The 21,132-nt window shown below is 35.7% G+C and overlaps 1 protein-coding gene across 3 annotated transcripts in view; it reads left to right on the top strand.

Moving 5' to 3' along the window:
* Window positions 1–21,132, top strand: part of LOC109068889 (acid-sensing ion channel 1B) — a 160,565-nt gene that overhangs the window by 17,882 nt on the left and 121,551 nt on the right. For 2 of the 3 annotated variants that reach the window (XM_042712328.1, XM_042712327.1), the window contains one exon: window positions 3,444–3,639. In XM_042712328.1, the coding sequence (XP_042568262.1) occupies window positions 3,444–3,639 (196 nt within the window). Of the gene's footprint in view, window positions 1–2,439; window positions 2,592–3,443; window positions 3,640–21,132 lie in introns of those variants that run through there. The other variant, XM_042712329.1, reaches the window with a different exon arrangement.

Here is a 21,132-nt window from a genome sequence, read left to right as displayed (position 1 = left end):
AAAAAAAAAAAAAATTAAAATAAATCAATCAAGGAGACTTCATATTACCTCCTCATTTGTGACCCTGGAGCACAAAACCAGTGTTAAGTCACTGGGGTACATTTGTAGCAATAGCTAAAAAACATTGAATGGGTCAGAATTATCAATTATTCTTTTATGCCAAAAATCATTAGGATATTAAGTAAAGATCATGTTCCATGAAGATATTTTGTAAATTTATTACTGTAAATATATCAAATCTTAATTTTTTAATTATTAATATGCATTGCTAACAATTTCATTTGGACAATTTCAAAGGCGATTTTCTCAATATTTGGATTTTTTTGCGCCCTCGGATTCCAGATTCGACCAAATATTGTCCTATCATAACAAACCATACATCAATGGAAAGCTTATTTATTCATCTTTCAGATGATGTATAAATCTCAGTTTTGAAAAATTTACACTTGAGACTGGTTTTGTGGTCCAGGGTCACATTTTCATTATAATAGTATTGAATTTTATTTATTTATTAAATCACCATGTCAGAGTGAAGTAGAGAGTATTAATATACTTATCATAATGTTAATATAATGGTAAAATTATTAAAATAAATGTACTATTGTATTATAGTTTTTAATATTATTTATATTAATATAATTGTAAATATTAATAGTATTATTTTTATGTAATTAAGTTTTTTTTTTTTTAACCCAACCCTAGGTCTAGCCTATAGATTAACCAATGATTTACTCAAGGATGAGGATCTTCAGCAATATAATATATATATATATATATATATATATATATATATACATATATATATATATATATATGACACACACACACACTGAGGGAGGTCTGTGATTAGGGCAGGCGTACAATGGGAGCCCATCAAGTGCTCTTGTCGTGGTCAGTGTGGACTCTGAACTGACAGCGGCGCAGACTAAGAGGATAATGGGCTGGGAGTGAGACGGGGACAGCGCTCTCTGTGTGTGCTGGCATGCCTGCGTTTCGCTGTCTCTCTCGAGCCAGTCTGTCCTTCTGTCTCACCACCTCCATTAATCTTTTACTTTGTGCTACAGCAGCGGGAGGAAACCTGCCTGACAGCTCGTCTGTGCAGCGAGGGGTTCGAGGAACGAGCAATAGAAGGATGCTTATGGTCTGACGGAAATGAAACTCCCGCCTTCAAACAGATGTTTCCACACCTGTTTGCTCTCATAAACACCATATGATGTCTCTTACATGTTTCAGAGACTAAACATGTTTTGCTAATTTTATTCAATTAACATGTCACAATATGACTTTATCCAATCTTTGAAATAATATTACATGTAAGTTAGTGATTTTTTTAGTACGAGATTTCAATCTGGCAACCCCATGTCTATCTCCATATCAGCGAGCGGAAGCTGCAGTCATGCCGTTAAGGGAGCCTGACGAGCTGTCTTAATTGCGAGGTTAATTAGCTGCGTCATGGCTGACGTGTGGCAAACAGCCTCGTGTGATCTGGGAGTAGTGTTTGGCTGTTGTTTTATTGAGTCTTCATCCTTTTGTTAGTTGTTTCTCAGGGTTTTTAAAACATTAGTTGTTTCTTCAAAATCCTTAGCCATAATAACAAGATCTCCACACAACATCCTTTTGTTAGTTGTTTCTTCAAAATCTTTTGCTGGATTAGTATGATTTCCTCATTCGGTGATATCATGCATTCATTTTCGGAGAGGTCTGAGGCATGATGACAAGTTCTTTAGAAATAAATACAATATAAATTCTATTTTCATTTAACATGCGTGTATATCCAAGTAGCCTACATTTTTATAAAGAAAGTAGCCTATTAATTGAATTATTATAAATGGTCATACTATTTAAAGTGCTAGTCTATGATAAATACACATCTAATATAACCAAATTACCTGTTTTACATATATGTGACCCCAAACCACAAAAAGTGGTTTTAAGTGTCTTAAGTGTCAATTTTTCGAAATTGAGATTTCTACATCATCTGAAAGCTGAATAAATAAGCTTTCCATTGATGTATGGTAGGATAATATCTGGCCGAGATACAACTATTTGAAAATCTGGAATCTTAGGGTGCAAAAAAATCAAAATACTGAGAAAATCGCCTTTAAAGTTGTCCAAATTAAGTTCTTAGCAATGCATATTACTAATCAAAAATAAGGTTTTGATATATTTACGGTAGGAAATTTACTAAATACCTTCATGGAACATGATCTTTACTTAATATCCTAATGATTTTTGGCATAAAAGAAAAAATGATAATTTTGACCCATACAATGTTTTTTTGGCTATTGCTAAAAATATACCCCAGCGACTTAAGACTGGTTTAATGGTCCACGGTCACTTATTAGGGTGAATGCAGTGAACACTTGAGTGTCAGTCAGAACGCAGCTCAGTTCATGGCGCTCTCCTAGCAAGCTGATGATGTGAATCAGGTGTGTAACCACTGCATTAAAAGAACACGTTCATAAATGTATTTGCTTGTGAACCAGACTATACTGCTTGTGCATGTTTGTGCAGCCCGCAAAGTTTGTTGAGTTTAAAGCCTTTTCTTGCAATTACTCTGCGGTGAGACTACAAACTCACACACAACTCAGGTAACTCAGATTTCTTTTGTCGTTGCACTGGAGTTTGGGATTTGGCACATTTATTTTATGCATTTGCCTTTATGACTTTAACAGGTGCGACTCATACGTGCACTTTATTATACGTGAGCTGCCAACTTCCAATCCCAATGTAGCCCTCTACTGTGAAGTGGCATATCGGTGAACAATTGCTGCTTATGATATTTGTAGTGCACTTCAATCTATACAACATTCTGCTTATGATGTTATGAAGTTATCAGGTGATTTAGGTGACACATGCTGTATGCTACTAAAAACAATACCAGTTTATTTCAAGAATGTTATAATATTATCAAGATTTAAAATGAGTTTATAGTAAATGTTATATGGCTAGTCATATAAAGTCTTGTATATGTAATCACTTGCAAAATGTCTTCATATTTGGAGTTTTTAAATTATTGATGCATTGATATTCATTGTCAAGCACACTAAAGTACTTGGCCAGTAACCCACAATGATATTCAATTATTTAACACAATTTGCTGCCTACTTCAACTGAATACTTTTCTTTTTAAATAAAAATGCATTTTTGTATAAGTGTTAACATTACGACATGTAATGTTGTATTAGAGTGAAAACTTGCATATAATTTGAGATTCACATCACGTTCATGTCAGTTCTGGAAGTTTTTAAGAAAGTCTGTCAGCAGTTTTAGCCATTTGATTTTTTAGCCTTTTTTCATGACGGTTGAGGGCAGACAGCAAAGTATGTGAGTATGTCCATTGTCATTGATGGTTTTACCATGGTACTTTTTCCTAAAGCGATTGTCATTCAGTGTGCTAGACTCAACATGCTTTTCTGATGGAAGGCGTCTTATCTTATCAGGTATGAGATCCGGGATACACACTTGGTGGAGGAGAGCGTTATGATGACCCTGAAGGATAAAGCGGACTTCTCAGTCTTCAAGCCCCGTCCCTTCAACATGCGCGAGTTCTACGATCGAACGGGCCACGACATTAAAGAAATGCTGCTGTCCTGCTACTTCAGAGGAGTCGAATGCAGCGCCGAAGACTTCTCAGTGGTAAGAATGAACGCAAATTTTGTTTCAGGTACAGAAGGACAGAATCTGATTGGTGGAGACTGGAATTATGGGCAAAATGTTTGTTTTCTTGAGTGTATTTTGGTTTTTTTGGACTTCAAATGTAGGTGCACCAGAGATTTTGCTGTCAACGTTCCTGAGCGAGGGGGACTTGTCATCTTTAGGTCATGTGTTGAGTTCGTACAGTTGTACTGAAGCGAGCTTTGCTGCCTAGTGAGATAGTAAGAGATAATTTTTTACCTATGAGGTCGTATCGATCTGATCCTCAGATAATATCGTGAAGAGGCCTCACTTAAAAGATTCCTTTATTAACCTGTTTATCCATCAACAAGCATTATCTGATTGATGGCATCTGTAGAGGGAAATATCTTATATATTACAACAGTAAAATGAAATAACTTTTTTATTTTACCATATAAATGCTGTAACTTTTTTTGTTTTGTGTGTTTATTTATTTATTATTATTATTTTTTTTAAAGCATTCTTTTTTTCTCTCCAAACATGTACAGTTGGAAAAATTGCAGCTTTGTAGTGCAATGATAACTTTTGACTGACCCTGAGCATTTAATAGTAATTAGTTTAATTAGTTATTTTAATTAACACTCAAGCATTGAGATTGCTAGTTTAATTGAAGCTTTAAGACATTATCTGGTTAACGTGAATGACTCAGATGGAAAGGATTTTTAAGCTGAGCTGTGTCCATACATCAGTTTAAAGAGCTGTGTGAGAGGACCGTATTGATTATTGATAAGAGGCGATTAATTAGTGTTACTCTGACGAGAGATGAACTCTGACATTAAGTGCTGCCGAAGATCTAAACGATATTACGATTGATTTAAAACTACTTCCAGAGCAAGTCTGAGTTTGTGTTCGATTTATTTTCTCTCGACATCTGAAAATTGCCAACTCAGCTTTTTACGTTTTATTTATTTTTTTTTTTTTGTCGTTTTGTGGATGTTTCTTTATTTTCACATGCCTTCAGTCACATTCCATAACATCCGATTATTTAATATATAATTGTACATTATTTAATAGTTGACTTGTTTTTGCAATAAAACATGATTTGCATTTTCTTACAATGCAAGAATGTACACATTTGTATCTTTCAGTGTAAGATTCAACACATTCACTATAAGAATTTGTGTCTTGCATTCAACACCTGTTTTGGCTGCATAGGGTTTTTGAGTTATCTGGTCGTTTGGAAGTTTTCACACCACTGAAGCTTTTGTGGGTTTTTTGAAGACCAGTAGATGGTTTTCTAAAGAACCTTAAAACTTAATACTCTTATTTCCACCTATAGCAGTGGTTTTCAAACTGTGACACGCAAGAAAATCATTTTGTTTAAAATTTGTAATTTCTTTCTTTTTGTACTTGTATATATGTATATTACACCTTTTGTTTTTATGATTTACGCCTTTTCTTAATTTACTCATTTGAAGAACAGACTAAAAGACATCCATTACTTCCATTTTTTTATGAACTTTACACAAGCAGGAGGATCATTTTAAGTAAAATAATTGCTTTTCCTAATTTATTTAAATATTTTCTGATAAAAATACTTTCTCAGTGTTCGTTTTCAGTGGTGTGTGCACTGTCTGAAACATTTGAGATCATTATAGGAACCTAAACCTGTTTTGCTGACCTCATGCTCTTGGAGAATCAGGTGCTGGTCCTTCTAATGACCTGCAGGACAGGGCTGTCATGCAGATAAACCTGAGTTTTAAAAGCATATGCTGAGACGTAAGCGAGCATCTGTGCCATTTGCTTTAATGTCCTGGTGGACCCATAAGCCCCGGCTGCTGTGTGTGACCCCTGTGGTAGAGAGCACACGTGTACGAAGGGCGTTGTGCTGATGGGAGTGTGTGTTTGTGCTGATGTTGAACCGCTCAGCAGAGAGCAATAACGCTATGATGAGACGACACTAAGCAATGAAGCAAATAAACTACCTATACATGATGTGTCGTGCTTGCTGTGTCTATCGTTCTCTCTGTCTGTTGTCTATCTGTTGTTTGCTCTATGACATTTGTACTATCTTTCTATATATTTATTCATTAAATATCAGTCGTTTGTTCTCATTCTAATTGATGTTAGCTTGTTCTAGCTATCAGTCCTTTGTTCTCATTCTAGCTAACGTTTGCTTGTTCTAGCTATCAGTCGCTTGTTTACATTCTAGCTAACATTTGCTTGTTCTAGCTATCAGTCATTTGTTCTGTGTGTTCTAGCTATCAGTCATTTTAGCTAGCATTCTAGCTATCGGCTGTTGTGTTCTTTCTAGCATTTCTAGTGTTGTCTGTCTTTCAATGTATCAGACATTTGTTCTAGTTATCGATCATTGTTTTGGCTCATTTTAAATATCAGTCGTTTGTTCTCATTCTAGCTGATGTTAGCTTGTTCTAGCTATCAGTCCCTTGTTCTCATTCTAGCTAACGTTTGCTTGTTCTAGCTATCAGTCGTTTGTTCTAGTTCTCATTCTAGCTAACGTTTGCCTGTTCTAGCTATCAGTTGCCTTTTCTAGTTCACATTCTAGCTAACATTTGCTTGTTCTAGCTATCATTCGTTTGTTCTAGTTCACATTCTAGCTAACATTTGCTTGTTCTAGCTATCAGTCATTTGTTCTCATTCTAGCTAACGTTTGCTTGTTCTAGCTATCAGTCGTTTGTTCTCATTCTAGCTAACGTTTCCTTGTTCTAGCTATCAGTCACTTGTTCTAGTTCTAATTCTAGCTAACATTTGCTTGTTCTAGCTATCATTCGTTTGTTCTCATTCTAGGTAACGTTTGCTTGTTCTAGCTATCAGTCGCTTGTTCTAGTTCTCATTCTAGCTAACGTTTGCTTGTTCTAGCTATCAGTTCTAGCTTCTCATTTTAGCTAACGTTTGCTTGTTCTAGCTATCATTCGTTTGTTCTCATTCTAGCTAACATTTGCTTGTTCTAGCTATCAGTCGTTTGTTTGTCTCATTCTAGCTAACGTTTTTTTTTGTTCTAGCTATCAGTCATTTTTTCTCATTCTAGCTAACATTTGCTTGTTCTAGCTATCAGTCGTTTGTTCTCATTCTAGCTAACGTTTGCTTGTTCTAGCTATCAGTCGCTTGTTCTAGTTCACATTCTAGCTAACATTTGCTTGTTCTAGCTATCATTCGTTTGTTCTCATTCTAGCTAACGTTTTCTTGTTCTAGCTATCAGTCATTTGTTCTCATTCTAGCTAACATTTGCTTGTTCTAGTTATCAGTCGTTTGTTCTCATTCTAGCTAACGTTTGCTTGTTCTAGCTATCAGTCGCTTGTTCTCATTCTAGCTAACGTTTGCTTGTTCTAGCTATCATTTGTTTGTTCTCATTCTAGCTAACGTTTGCTTGTTCTAGTTATCAGTCGTTTGTTCTCATTCTAGCTAACGTTTGCTTGTTCTAGCTATCATTCGTTTGTTCTCATTCTAGCTTACGTTTGATTGTTCTAGCTATCAGTCATTTTTTCTCATTCTAGCTAACATTTGCTTGTTCTAGCTATCAGTCGTTTGTTCTCATTCTAGCTAACGTTTGCTTGTTCTAGCTATCATTCACTTGTTCTAGTTCTAATTCTAGCTAACATTTGCTTGTTCTAGCTATCATTCGTTTGTTCTCACTTCTAGCTTACGTTTGATTGTTCTAGCTATCAGTCATTTTTTTCTCATTCTAGCTAACGTTTGCTTGTTCTAGCTATCAGTCATTTGTTCTAGTTCACATTCTAGCTAACGTTTGCTTGTTCTAGCTATCATTCGTGTGCTCTCATTCTAGTTAACGTTTGCTTGTTCTAGCTATCAGTCGCTTGTTCTAGTTCTCATTCTAGCTAACGTTTGCTTGTTCTAGCTATCAGTCGTTTGTTCTCATTCTAGCTAACGTTTGCTTGTTCTAGCTATCATTTGTTTGTTCTCATTCTAGCTAACGTTTGCTTGTTCTAGCTATCAGTCATTTGTTCTAGTTCTCATTCTAGCTAATGTTTGCTTGTTCTAGCTATCAGTCATTTGTTCTAGTTCTCATTCTAGCTAATGTTTGCTTGTTCTAGCTATCATTCGTTTGTTCTCATTCTAGCTAACGTTTGCTTGTTCTAGCTATCAGTCGCTTGTTCTAGTTCACATTCTAGCTAACATTTGCTTGTTCTAGCTATCAGTCGCTTGTTCTAGTTCTCATTCTAGCTAACGTTTTCTTGTTCTAGCTATCAGTCGTTTGTTCTCATTCTAGCTAATGTTTGCTTGTTCTAGCTATCAGTCGCTTGTTCTAGTTCTCATTCTAGCTAACGTTTGCTTGTTCTAGCTATCAGTCATTTGTTCTAGTTCACATTCTAGCTAACGTTTGCTTGTTCTAGCTATCAGTTCGTTTGTTCTAGTTCTCATTCTAGCTAACGTTTTTGCTTGTTCTAGCTATCAGTCGCTTGTTCTAGTTCTCATTCTAGCTAACGTTTTCTTATTCTAGCTATCAGTCGTTTGTTCTCATTCTAGCTAACGTTTGCTTGTTCTAGCTATCAGTCGCTTGTTCTAGTTCTCATTCTAGCTAATGTTTGCTTGTTCTAGCTATCAGTCATTTGTTCTAGTTCTCATTCTAGCTAACGTTTGCCTGTTCTAGCTATCAGTTGCTTGTTCTAGTTCTCATTATAGCTAATGTTTTCTTGTTCTAGCTATCATTCGTTTATTCTCATTCTAGCTAACGTTTGCTTGTTCTAGCTATCAGTCATTTGTTCTAGTTCTCATTCTAGCTAATGTTTTCTTGTTCTAGCTATCATTCGTTTGTTCTCATTCTAGCTAATGTTTTCTTGTTCTAGCTATCAGTCCTTTGTTCTCATTCTAGCTAGCGTTTGCCTGTTCTAGCTATCAGTTGCTTTTTCTAGTTCACATTCTAGCTAACATTTGCTTGTTCTAGCTATCAGTCACTTGTTCTAGTTCTCATTCTAGCTAACGTTTGCTTGTTCTAGCTATCAGTCGCTTGTTCTCATTCTAGCTAACGTTTGCTTGTTCTAGCTATCAGTCGCTTGTTCTAGTTCTCATTCTAGCTAATGTTTGCTTGTTCTAGCTATCAGACGCTTGTTCTAATTCTAGCTAACGTTTTCTTGTTCTAGCTATCAGTCGTTTGTTCTCATTCTAGCTAATGTTTGCTTGTTCTAGCTATCAGTCGTTTGTTCTCATTCTAGCTAACGTTTGCTTGTTCTAGCTATCAGTCGTTTGTTCTCATTCTAGCTAACGTTTGCTTGTTCTAGCTATCAGTCATTTGTTCTCATTCTAGCTAACGTTTGCTTGTTCTAGCTATCAGTCGCTTGTTCTAGTTCTCATTCTAGCTAACGTTTGCCTGTTCTAGCTATCAGTTGCTTTTTCTAGAATGTATCAAACAATCATACAATTTATATATCTAGTGTTGTCTTTCTGTCTGTCTATCGATCAGTCAGCTGGTCATTATCAATAAATAGAAAGCTATAATTTAAAGTTTATTCCATCTTTCCATGTTTTTTTTTTTTCTTTTTATCTCTCTGTCTATCAGTTGGTTGTGTGTTCTAGCTATCAGTCATTTTAGGCATTCTAGCTATCGGCTGTTGTGTTCTTCTAGCATTGTTTTGACTCACTGTCTTTCAATGTATCAGACATTTGTTCTAGGTATAGGTCATTGTTTTGACTCATTTTAGCTGTCATTCATTCTTGTCTCCATTTGTTCATTTTAGTACTCATTTTAGCTATCATTCATTTTTTCTAGTACTCTGTTCATTCATTTGTTCTGTCATTAATTCATTTTATGTTTAGTTCTATCTATTGTTTGTTCTACCACTCTGTCGCTTGTTCTAGTGTTCTGTCTGATGTTTGTTTATAGTCTTTCTATCTATTGTATTTTCTAACGTTCATTAATTCTAGGTATTGTTTGTTCTACCTAGCGTTCTGTCTGTCGTTCTTCCTGTTATTCGTTCATTCCATGTCTATTTTTCAACTATTTAGTTTGTTTGTTCTCTCTGTCTAGCATTTTGTCTATTGTTCTTTCATTTTATCTATCTGTTTGTCTTTTTCAAATCTATTTTATAAAGCCATTTAAGTTATTTAGCTGCTTTCCAAATTTGAGTTTTATTTTGCATCTGTCAAACAGTCAAGTCTTGCATTTCTTGGTAGTTGTTCTACTTTTGTGGATAAAATGGCCAATGCACTTTAATTATACTCTCATTTTAAGAAGCCACACAAGACCAGAAGGGCCGTTTAGTGCAGGTTCCTTTAGCGAGGCAACACTGCAACCTAAAAACAGACCTGAGTTCAGTCAGAGTTCAAGTGTTTGCTGAAGATTGTACACATAAATCCATCTGTCTCATCCCAATGGCTCAGTCCGCTGCTCCTGTGATAAAGAGTTTGAACTTCCAGAGCAGAGAATTCCCTGCAGAACATCAGCGGAAAGTTTCTTCAGACTAGTTACCACGAAAATAAACTTTACTTAATGCTAAAGTCCCCCAGGAGGAAACATTTCATTGACTGGGAAATATCCAGCCTGTGCGCTTCAGTTTAGCATTTCTATTACACAATCTACCTTTATCCTAGATTAATAGCACAAACAAACTCCAACCTAAATTAATAGACTACAGAAACACCAATACTTCACTCTAGCGACCACTGCAACACTAAGACGTCTCTTGTGGCCATTTTTACCTCGTGTTGTGGGTTTCTGAAAAGCCTTGCTTTCCATTGGATATTACAAATGGCTAAATGATTATTTAATGCTTTTAGTGGTTTTCAAGGGCTGTCCATTTTTTAAAATCAAATTAATGACTTAATATTTTAGTTACTTACTCAAATTAATTACGTAAATCAATCTGTGCTGAGAGAAGCTGCCAAATGAAGACTTAACAACATTGCGGCTGACTAGAAATAGTGCTGCTGTCTGCTAGTACCCTCCTTTTCTCATATCTTGTGTGTTGTGTGTGTGTGTGTGTGTGTGTGTGTGTTTTTTTTTTTTTTTTTTTTTTTTTTTGGAAAGGTGGATGTGTGAATGAGGGAGTGGGAGGGTGCATCGGCTCACGGCGTTATGGCTTTAAACCAGAGAATTCACTACTGGTTGTACACACACCAGATCTCGTTTTTTGATATCCAGCCCAATATGCACTTCATGTGGGTGTTGCTTTAAAGGTGATGTGTTGTGCTGGTCCCTTTAGAGAATTACACCCTTATGTTCATGAATTTAGTGTTTATTAGTAGATCATGTGGTTTCACTGAGGTCTTTTCTGTTCCTCGACACCTTTAGTATATCTTCTGTCTGGTAAAATCTCATATTTAGCTGTGTTTGATAAGTAAAGCATTATTAGTTTTAGTCATCCATAGTATTAGTATAAAAGTATTAAATTGTTTGTTGCTAGTCCCATTTGTAACTACACGTTTTGTCTTGGACTAGTAAGCAACCACCCAGAAGTCATTGGCAATCACTTAGCAAATCCTTGGCAACAGTCCAAATTATTGCAAATGATAGCGACACACTGGTAACCACCCAGAGCACCCTAGTAATGTCATAGTAATGTATTAAAAACTCAAAACATCCTAGCAACCAATCTGCAACATGGTTGCCAGGGTGTACTATTAAAACAACTTAGCAACCACATAATGATGCATTAAACCACTCAGATCAAACTAGAAACCTCATAGCAAGTGGGCTAAAAAAAACACTCGGAGCACCTTAGCGACAATGGAGCAACATGGCAACATCCCGAAAAACTGCAGCAACCACAAAACGCATTAAACCACTCAGAATTATCTCATTGCAATGTGATACACACTCAAAACACCTTAGCAACCTCTCTGCCACATAGTAACACCTTGTTAAAGTGATAGTTAAGCCTAAAATGAAAATTGTCATAAATTACTCACTCTCATGTCGTTCCAAACCTGTAAGATCTTTGTTCATCTTCGGAACACAAATGAAGATATTTTTGATGGAGTCCGATGAACATCCTAGCAACCTTATAGCAATATGTTAAAAATATGTTAGCAACCCCTTGGCACCATAGTAACACCCTGGCAACCACTTAAAACACACTAGCAACTGAATAAAAGTGCATTATACCTCCCAGAACACATACCACTAGAACATAGCAACATTCCACCCTAGCATCGTTGTGGGGTGTTTATTTTTTTATTTTTTTATTTTTTGATGTGCAAAGTAAAAAAAAAAAAAATCTGAATTTGTACAAATCTATTCATTTCCTATTTATTGATGTTTAGGTTAATTTAGATAGAAAGACTGTTTTTAGACTCATCCTGAGCCTCTGCTTCCTCTCGCCTCTTCAGATGTTGCATTCCGACTGATTAATGTGGGTCTTATGAATACGAGATGTGTTTGATGGACAATTCAACAGGACTCAGCAATTCACGTGTGTGTGTGTGTGTGTGTGTGTGTGTGTGTGTGCTTGCTTGTGTGTGTGTGTGTGTGTGTGTGTGTGTTCTTGTGTGTGTGTGTTCTTGTTCGATCAAACCAACCTGTCTTTCTTCAGACCATTTTTTTTTCTTCTTTTCCTCTTGTCTCTTCCTCTCTCGAAGCACTTTGATGTGAATGCACACGTTTGTTCTGTTACCTGTACCACAAAAAAATACGAAGCCGCTCTGACCATATTAGCCCTTCTTTTGTGATTCGAAGTTTAAGGAAGGTTTTTTTCCCCTCTTTCTCTGAGTGCGATTACTCTCCCTCACAAATAGAAACGTAGGACGGGAAATTGGAGGCCCTTTGTGAGTTTAAGGCAAAGCCGATTACTTTTACTTCCCAATAAACAGCATTTGAGACCGGCCTAAATTTACATTTTTATGCACGACCGAGTGAAAAGATTCCCTGCTTTGCATAGTCGCCTATTCCATCGTATTTTCAGAGCCAAGCTCAAATATAGTGTATTTTCATAATCATCCGGCAGATTCTTGGTCTTCCTGATCTACTAAGTAATCCTGTAAGGTGCACCCCCCATAAAGATTTTTCTTGTTTATTGCATCTAATAACTGCAACTTTTAGAAAACTGAGAGGAAACTGCTTTTGTATTTTAGTTTTATGGTGTAATGTAAAGTAAATACCCTTTTTCAAACAAACAGCATGTTAAACTGTAAATATTCAGCGATTCAAAATTTCATAGTAGTATGCTAGTGTTGTCACATGACCTCATTGCATTCAATTCATTTAAAATGTATTTTGCATTATTTTAATGTAATTGTTTGTAAATGTTTTTGGAAATTTTTTAATGGTTTAAAAAAAAAAAGTTATAAAAAGGATTAAAAATCATGTTGAGAACTTAATTTCCTAAATGATTCGACTTTAATTTCACAGAATCATGCAGTGTCTCTCTTTCTCTCTTTTGTATGCGGCGGGTGATGGGAGGTGATATTTCATCTTCACTCTGTCAGAGGGAAATAGTAACGCTGGCATCCCGGCCAAGAGGTCAGATGGTGATCATGCATGTTGTGCTGACACGACCTCTGCTGCACATTGAGCCTGTAACCTGCTGCTAACACACGCTCACTTTTACTGATCACACACTGTTGAACTACAGATTTGAGCAGGTGAGGATTGATATCAATGGCCAGCCTGCGGCTAATTTGAGTCTTTATGATAAAGATCTCCTTCGGCAAAGCAGATTCAATCAGAACTAAATTATACACAGTTATAATTAATGAATATATATTGGCAAACAGCTCAGATGTTTTGGAGCCACTGAAGCTCGTATCACTCAATATGTTTAAACGTTACAACAGAGGCCTGTAATTAAGATCCATTTCTATAGTGAATAATTTGTGTTCATTTGTACCGTATGTTCAGCTTGAAGTGAAACGTATTATTCTAATAGGAAGACATCAGATCAGTTTCAAAACCTAGTGTGCAGTGGTATTTTAGGATTTAGATGCTGTTATAGTAATAATTTTGAATTATATATTTTTAATTTTATTAAATTAATTTTTTGTAATTTTAATAAATCTAATAATATAACTAAGATAATTGATCCGCTTTAAAAATGAAAAAATTACATAACTTCAAATTATATCAGTTTTAGAATCTGACTGGTGTGGGAAATCACATGACTGGAAATGGATATAGTACAGAACTCTGCCGGATGACAACTGGGCCTAATTCATTCTCAAATGTTACTTTGACCACCAAATGAAAACTTCTATTTTTAAACATTTGCGAATGCTCGTCCAGCCGCTTTAAAACGTCTGATTGGTTAAGCCTTCCCCTCACAGTCTGTAGCCCTGCCCACTTGTACTTGGTGCCTGTGGTTGTTGTTATTGAGCCATCCAATCAATTCCTCAATGTCTTTCTCCACAGGACTGCAGGAACATTGATAATGGGCATGAATCAATGAAATCTATTGGCTAGACACCTGCTGCCAAAGGGGCTTCAGATTGTGTCTGGCTGTCTAACTGCTTGAAATTGTACCAAGAATGCGCCAAAAACATCAGCACGCTTTCATCCTGTCACTAAGTGCATTAGCTGAAGCTCACAAGCTCTTGAAGTTCTTGCACGGCGTTCTGTGTCTTTAAATCCCTCCGGTGTCTTCATTCTCATTCAGAGCTCATCGGAGACCTCCGCTCTCGCTGTTATGACTCCCACAACCCCTTTCCAGGGCAGATCAATCAATTCTCCATTACTGTAGTGATCAATTAAATCCCGGCTGGTGAATTATAAATGCAGGGCTAATGAGGAACAGGGTCGTTAGGGGACGAGAGGGTCTGATGTTTTACATATGGGTCCTCGGTGAGGTCCAAGACAGGAGTGACCGTTGTGACAGTATGCCAAGAAGTAAAGATTATTGTTCAGGTGATGCTCGTTCTCCTCTTTAGTGTCAGATGTTAAAGTCTTTTGGAGAATTACTTATAAATAAAAGTGGAGAGCAGCTTAGATGAAGAGAACAGTTTAAGTTCGTATTGAGAGATTCCACTTTTTAATGGTGTCTTAGTAAAACTGAGAATAGTTTTTTTTTTTTCTCCTCAGGAGAAACATCTGAGAAGTTGAACTGCTCCATTTACAGTTTTAGAGAAGCTATTGAAGTATGAAGGACCTCATGTGTGACTTTTCTTTCTTAATGGTGGCTGTGTCTTGCTAGTTTTGGGATATTGATTTGTTAAGCAACGAGGTGGAGCAGATTCGATATTTTTCTATGAAGGCACTGGAGATAAATAGGATGTAAAACATTTTATTAGTGTCTAATTATCTGTGATGATCACTTAATAGATTCAGTTTAAACAAGTTAAATTATCAACCCAAAGGTTCATGGGAAATTGATTGAATGAGCATATCACATCCTGTGTGATTTCAGATTTTCTCTGCAGCCTAAGCAATTCTGTCATCATTAAAGCTTGATTGACTTTTCGTAATTGCTTTTAATAGATTGTGATTTGTTGAAGTGTGAAGTACCACCACTGAATTTTATATTCTGTTTTACTCAGTTAGTGGGATTGCAATCTGAACTGAATTTCACAAGAATGCAAATTAGTACAATAAAAAAAAAAGAAAGAAAGGGTCTAAATGGAAAACATTTTTCTGTTTTTCACATTAAAGCAAATATACAGATTGGACAATGTAGCCTGACACAAAAAAAAAAAAAATATTCTCAAAACACTTCTCTTTAAAAAAAAAAACTAAAAAAAAAAAAAAAAAAAATCATAATCATTAATTAGATTAAATAATTGTGATGAAATAATTATGCATCTTTCATGACTCTTTCTGCAGGTTGCATCATTATCTGGCAACAGTTTATTGTTTTATAAGTGAGTCGTTAGATTCATTCACTTGATTAGTTCAAAAACTGTTCAATTTAATGACAAATAAGTTCAACTGACTCAAAGACATTCAGCTGATTTGTTCAAAAACACATTTATTCATTTAGTTGAAGTATTTATTCAAATGATATGTTCAGCAACAGATTATTTTTTCATTCATTCAAAATATTTGTTCAACACGATTTATTTTGGAATGAATCAAGTGACTGCATTTATGAGTCAATGAATCATTCACTAATTTATTCAGGAATAAAATATCTGTTATGAGTTGTTGAATAATCCGTTTAACTGATTTATTCATATAGTTTCTTTCTGAAGTGAATCAAGTGATTATCTTTGAGTAAATGACTCATTCACTCAAACAATTTGTTCAGAAACACTGATTCAGTCAAAGTAATCAAAAGACTTTATGAATGAGTCATTGAATCATTTGTTCAACCAATTTGTTTAAATAAACTAGTTCATTCAGGAACAAAAGAAGTGAGTGTCTTTGTGTTAGTCACTGAATTATTCATTTAAAATGGTTAGTCATTCAACTCAAATAATTTGTTAAAACACAGTAATTCACTCATGATTAAATCAAGTGCCTTTTATATATGAGTCATTGAATTTGTTCAATTAGTTTGTTAAAACAAATCAACAGTCAGTCCTTGAATTATTCATTCAAATGATATGTTAAAAAGCGGACTCATTCAGGAATTAAACAAAATCAAATGAGTCAAGTATTCACAAGTTCAAACGAATCAAGTGTTCACGAGTTTTGTGACAATCAGATATATTTGCAGTAGGGCTGGGCGATAATTCGATAATGATAATTATCACGATATAATTTTCCTTGATAACATTATATGAAGAGTTTGATAAATGTTCGATATAATGTTTATGCGCCAAAAGTGGAACGAAACAGTGCAACTCATTTGAATCACGCCACACGGACTGTTTATCCACTCAAAGTTCAAACTGGCACGCAGCGTGAGCTCACTAGACATGCGAGCATTAAGCAGCGCTGTGAGATCCAGTGCTTGAATTCAGCGATAAACACAACTGACTCAGTGATTTTAAACTAGTTTGAAGCCAAACAGGAGAAACACTGTGTTCAATGAGACAGTCAGAAGGCTTTTCAATCTACACATCACCCTCGTTTACCATATAGTTATATTTTTACCATGGTATTGAGGTGCTTTAGGCCTATGTGTGGTTTTAACTGTGTTATTATGATTTAAATGTATGCTACTATGGGAGACCAATGCTTTAAAATAATAATAATAATAATAATAATAATAATAATAATAATAATAATAAAACCTTGGTCAGGATAAATTTAATCATAAAACTGAGGTTGCTACAATTTTTTTTTTTACAGATGTTACTGATTTTGATAATGAACAAAAATTTACCTCTGCATCCTAACTCAAGCTCCTATCAAATGTACATTTCTAAAAGACAAAAAAGTTATATTATTATTAATATTATAAGGCAACCCAAACCTGTTTCTTGATTTGAAACAATATCACTCATTAGATATTTATTTTGTTAAGGAAGATTAATGGTCTGGGTTCTACAACTTTTACTTTGGAGCAAAAATCTGGCTTTAAATTTTAAAGAAATAAAGATTTGACATTTATCGTGATAATTATCAATATCAACTGATATGAAAAAAAAAAATTATCTTGATCATTTTTTTTGGCCATATCGCCCAACCTTAATTTGCAGCATTATTGTTTTCTGCAGTGTTTTAGCAAAAGTTTCAATGTATTTTACCACTCGCTGTGTTTCTGCTACTGTTGTTAAAATAGCCGCGAAATCTACAGCTCTTAATGGAGTTTTATTGACTTTATAGAGACACAATGCACACAGGAACTTTTGTGAAGTGCGTTTGGCTCTAGATAAAAATATAAGAGTATATAATGGCCATAGATCATATCATTAAATGATCCTGTGTGCTCATGGTGTGAACCGCTCCGTTGTTTTGACGTGCTGCTTACGTGATGGTAAAATGTTGCCTCCGTTGTCTCGCAGTCTGGTTGGAACCAAGCTGGGGTCCGGTCTTCTATTTGAATATGCCTGGTCTATCATATAGAGACCATTTTCAGCATTTAGTTTAGTCACATTCACACCTGCGGGCATCTTTTCTTCAGGCCACCCGTCACGCTTGTGGTAGGCGGTGCCAGCATTTGGTTCGTAGGCTGATGGTTCTCATGTTTCTGGCGCTCCAACAAACAACAACAAAAAAAGCGTACATCTGCCATCTCCAGATGCCACCTGTATCGGGCCTTGATATGATCCATATGGTCCCAGCTAATGGTTTTCCCCAGTGGAAAGGAGATAAACCAGGTCTACGCTTAGATGTTGCCAGATCCCACCCGTACGCTTTACAGCTCCCTGACATTTAATTACGCCAAAAACCGGGCGATTTAAAGACAAATTCAATCTAAGGAATCTGTTTAAAGCCATAAATAATGACTTCAGTGGCTGCTGGCCCTCAAAACTCTTGGTTTTTCAATGAAAACGAAGAGGTTTTGGGAATATGAAATGATCTTGAGCAGCTTATTCCTCAAAGAATCAATTATGAATGCTTTGGAGGAGATCAGAAGTGCTCGCCCGGCTTTTCAGAGACAGGAAGTGTGCGTTTGAAATAAGGAAGCTGATGCGTGTGCCAGGAACTTATCATTGCTTTGGGGAGAGAGAGAGAGAAAGAGAGAGGGGAAGTTGGGAGAGAGTGACGGAGAACATCCCTTGCATGATAATCAGTGATAATCCTTGCCAGCCACAACCTGAGACGCTCGCGTCCTGTGCTGGTGGTCAGAGGCGTTTGATCTAATTGAGAGGATGGTTATCCCAGCGTGATCCGTTAGTCAGGACAGCATCTTCAAAAGCGATTGGGTCATGACTCTGTGACTAGACAGTGACACATCAGCTGATCTCTGAAGATCATTTGTTGTTCATATTGATGCTTTGAGAGGAAGTGCTTCAAAGAGGATGAGTTTAACAACGTCTTGATGATCTTACAAATGTTGATTTGAAATAAGATTCTAGACATCTACTGGTGTAAAGAGATCTGACTTTATTATGGTGGTTTTTACTCGAAACATTTTTACACCATTTTCTTGAAGCATACACGGGAGACAAACCAAACCACAGCCTTTATCAGAAAGTAATGTTGGTCAGCTTGTATCTGTAATAGTGGGGATAGTGTTGATTTATTCAAGTGTATACAGATCTATGGGGACTAAATAAAAGAACTTTTAGAATGATCACGAGATTCTCTGAGCAACATAAGAATCTGGATGAAAGAGTACAATCAGAAAATATAAGTTAACTAGAGTAGTCAAATGTCAGAAGAAGGAGAATTAGAAATGGACAATTTACTGATTGTTATCAACCTAAATTCAAGGTCATAATAAAATGCAGTCAGATTAGAGTTTAAATGAAATGAAATTACTTTGCGCACCAAAAAGACCCGAACACACAGGAAACCTTCAGCTGCCATTGGATACTCTACATTTGATTGTTATTGTTTCTTTAATTATTAATTATTACACTAAGATTTTTTTTTTAAGTGAATAATTTTCTTCAAGGATGCAATAAATTGTTCAAAAGTGACTGTAAAGATGATGTTACAAAAGATTTCAGTTTCAAAGAAACGTTGTACTTTTGAACTTTCTATTCAGAGAATCCTGAAAACAGTATAGTTTCCACAAATGTAAGCAACCAATGGTTTTCATCACTGATAATCAGAAACCATTTCTGAAGGATCATTTGACACTGAAGACTGGAGTAATGATGCTGAAAATTCAGATTTGCATCAAAAGAATTATATTTTAAAATATATTCAAATAGAAATCTCTTATTTTAAATCGTAAAAATGTCATTATTACTGTTTTTACTGCATTTATGATCAAATAAATGCAGCTTTGGTGACCAGAAGAGACTTCTTTATATAAAAAAAATATATATATATTTTTTAGTTTATATTTTTATTAAAAAAACCTTTATCCAGTAATCTCAGTCTCATGTGTTTTTCTCAGTTCTGTTCTTTGCTGTTTGAATGTGTTGGTGATATAAGCTCAAGGTTTTCAGGTCTGCACAGATTTGTGAAGAGTCTGGCTCTGCTCCTAATGATGGTGATGTTTGTTCTCTCAGTAAGTTTGGCTCCCGTCCCTTTTTTCCCTTCCTCCGGTCTAAAACACACTTGCGTCTTTCAGCCGCTTCTTTTTGTTCTGAGAGCAAACTTTACATGTTGCACTCGGTGGGTGGTTTGAATAACCTTTGCTCAAGTACAGAAAGGTTTTTGGCAGCCGAGAAAGGACGTCTCAAGGCTGTACGTTTAGCGAGTAACACCTTTATTGTGCATCTCTCGAAGTCTGTGAACTACAATCTCTTTGTTATATTTCTGAAATGCTAAATTAATGGACCAGAATTAAATAGATCGAATTCAATTATGTCACAATGCAAAGGCCGTAATGTTGTGTTCGCTCAGTCAGTTTGACTGAAAGTGCTCTTCTTGAGATTTTGTGAATGTTTCTCATTTAGGGTAATGAACGTGCAAGCACAGTTTCGACACACATGCGTTTTGGAAAGGCTGTACAAACATTTGAATTTGGGTCAAAATGAACTTTTGGTTTCCATGCAGTATGCCGAAAAAATCAGCACTCTGAAAAGAGTCAGGTGTTTAAAAAAATAAAAAAGGAACCCTTTATTGTAGCTTGTCAATCACTAAAATATGAAATACAGATGCATTTGTGAAATGTAAGACTCGAGGTTTGCTCAATTGACACTCGACTTCTGAAGGAAAGTGCACTTTCTTTCTTTATTTAGGGCTTTTTGGTTGTTAGTTGGTTTGGATTTTTTTTTTTTTTTTTTTTTTTGATCCCAGTTGCTGGTGAGGATCTGAAAAGTAAAAAAAAAAAATTTATTAAATTATTTATGCATTTATTTATGCATTTATTTTTAAGTAATAAAATATTTCAAGCTTTTTTTTTTATACACAACAGAAGAGTTAAGCCACCCATGTTTGATTATATCCCATGGTTGTATGATTCTGCTGAATGTGTCCAGAAGAGCATTGTGTGGCAGGAATCAGCGTTTACGCTCCCATCCGTGTTCGTGTTCTCACATTTCTCTCGGCTACAGGCTGCTGCTTGTGTTGTGTACGGTGTGGCGGTTCTGGCTCACAGTGCTGCTAATGGATCAGCCCCCTGCCGTCCTGCAGGCCTCGATCCGGTGGTGCGACCCCGGTCCCCTGCTGTGCTCAGGTCCCCACAAGAGATTTCTGACTTCAGTCTCAGGAAACATCACTCACTCATCCAGAAGCACACGAGCACTACTGTCAGAAGATGACTGACGTCAGGCAGGATTTGATTGTCTCAACTTGTACAGAATTATAAGTATGTTAAAAACACTGCTGTAGGGCTGCAGTTTACATGCTTAAAATCACTGTTCAGCGGTGGAAATATAAATGTAGTTATTTATAATAATAAAAATTAATTTATAAATATAAGTGATTTTTTTTTTAAATGTTTTACTATTTTAAGTCATAATTACTAGTTACGCAAATGTAATTTTTTTCCAGATATTGTATCATATCACATTTACAAACATATTAATTGCATGCAAATGCATAAAAAAATACACTTTCAAAGAGCAGCTTATTAAATATTTTAGAACACAATTTGAGCATAGCAGCACTTGTATTATTTATAAATTATTTTTAACAGAATAAATTAAGTCACTATATTATGA

The sequence above is a fragment of the Cyprinus carpio genome, chromosome A22 (assembly GCF_018340385.1).
Source record: "Cyprinus carpio isolate SPL01 chromosome A22, ASM1834038v1, whole genome shotgun sequence".
In the NCBI taxonomy this organism is placed as follows: domain Eukaryota; kingdom Metazoa; phylum Chordata; class Actinopteri; order Cypriniformes; family Cyprinidae; genus Cyprinus; species Cyprinus carpio.
Note: the sequence above shows the minus strand (reverse complement) of the source record. Positions and strands in the feature narration are given on the sequence as shown.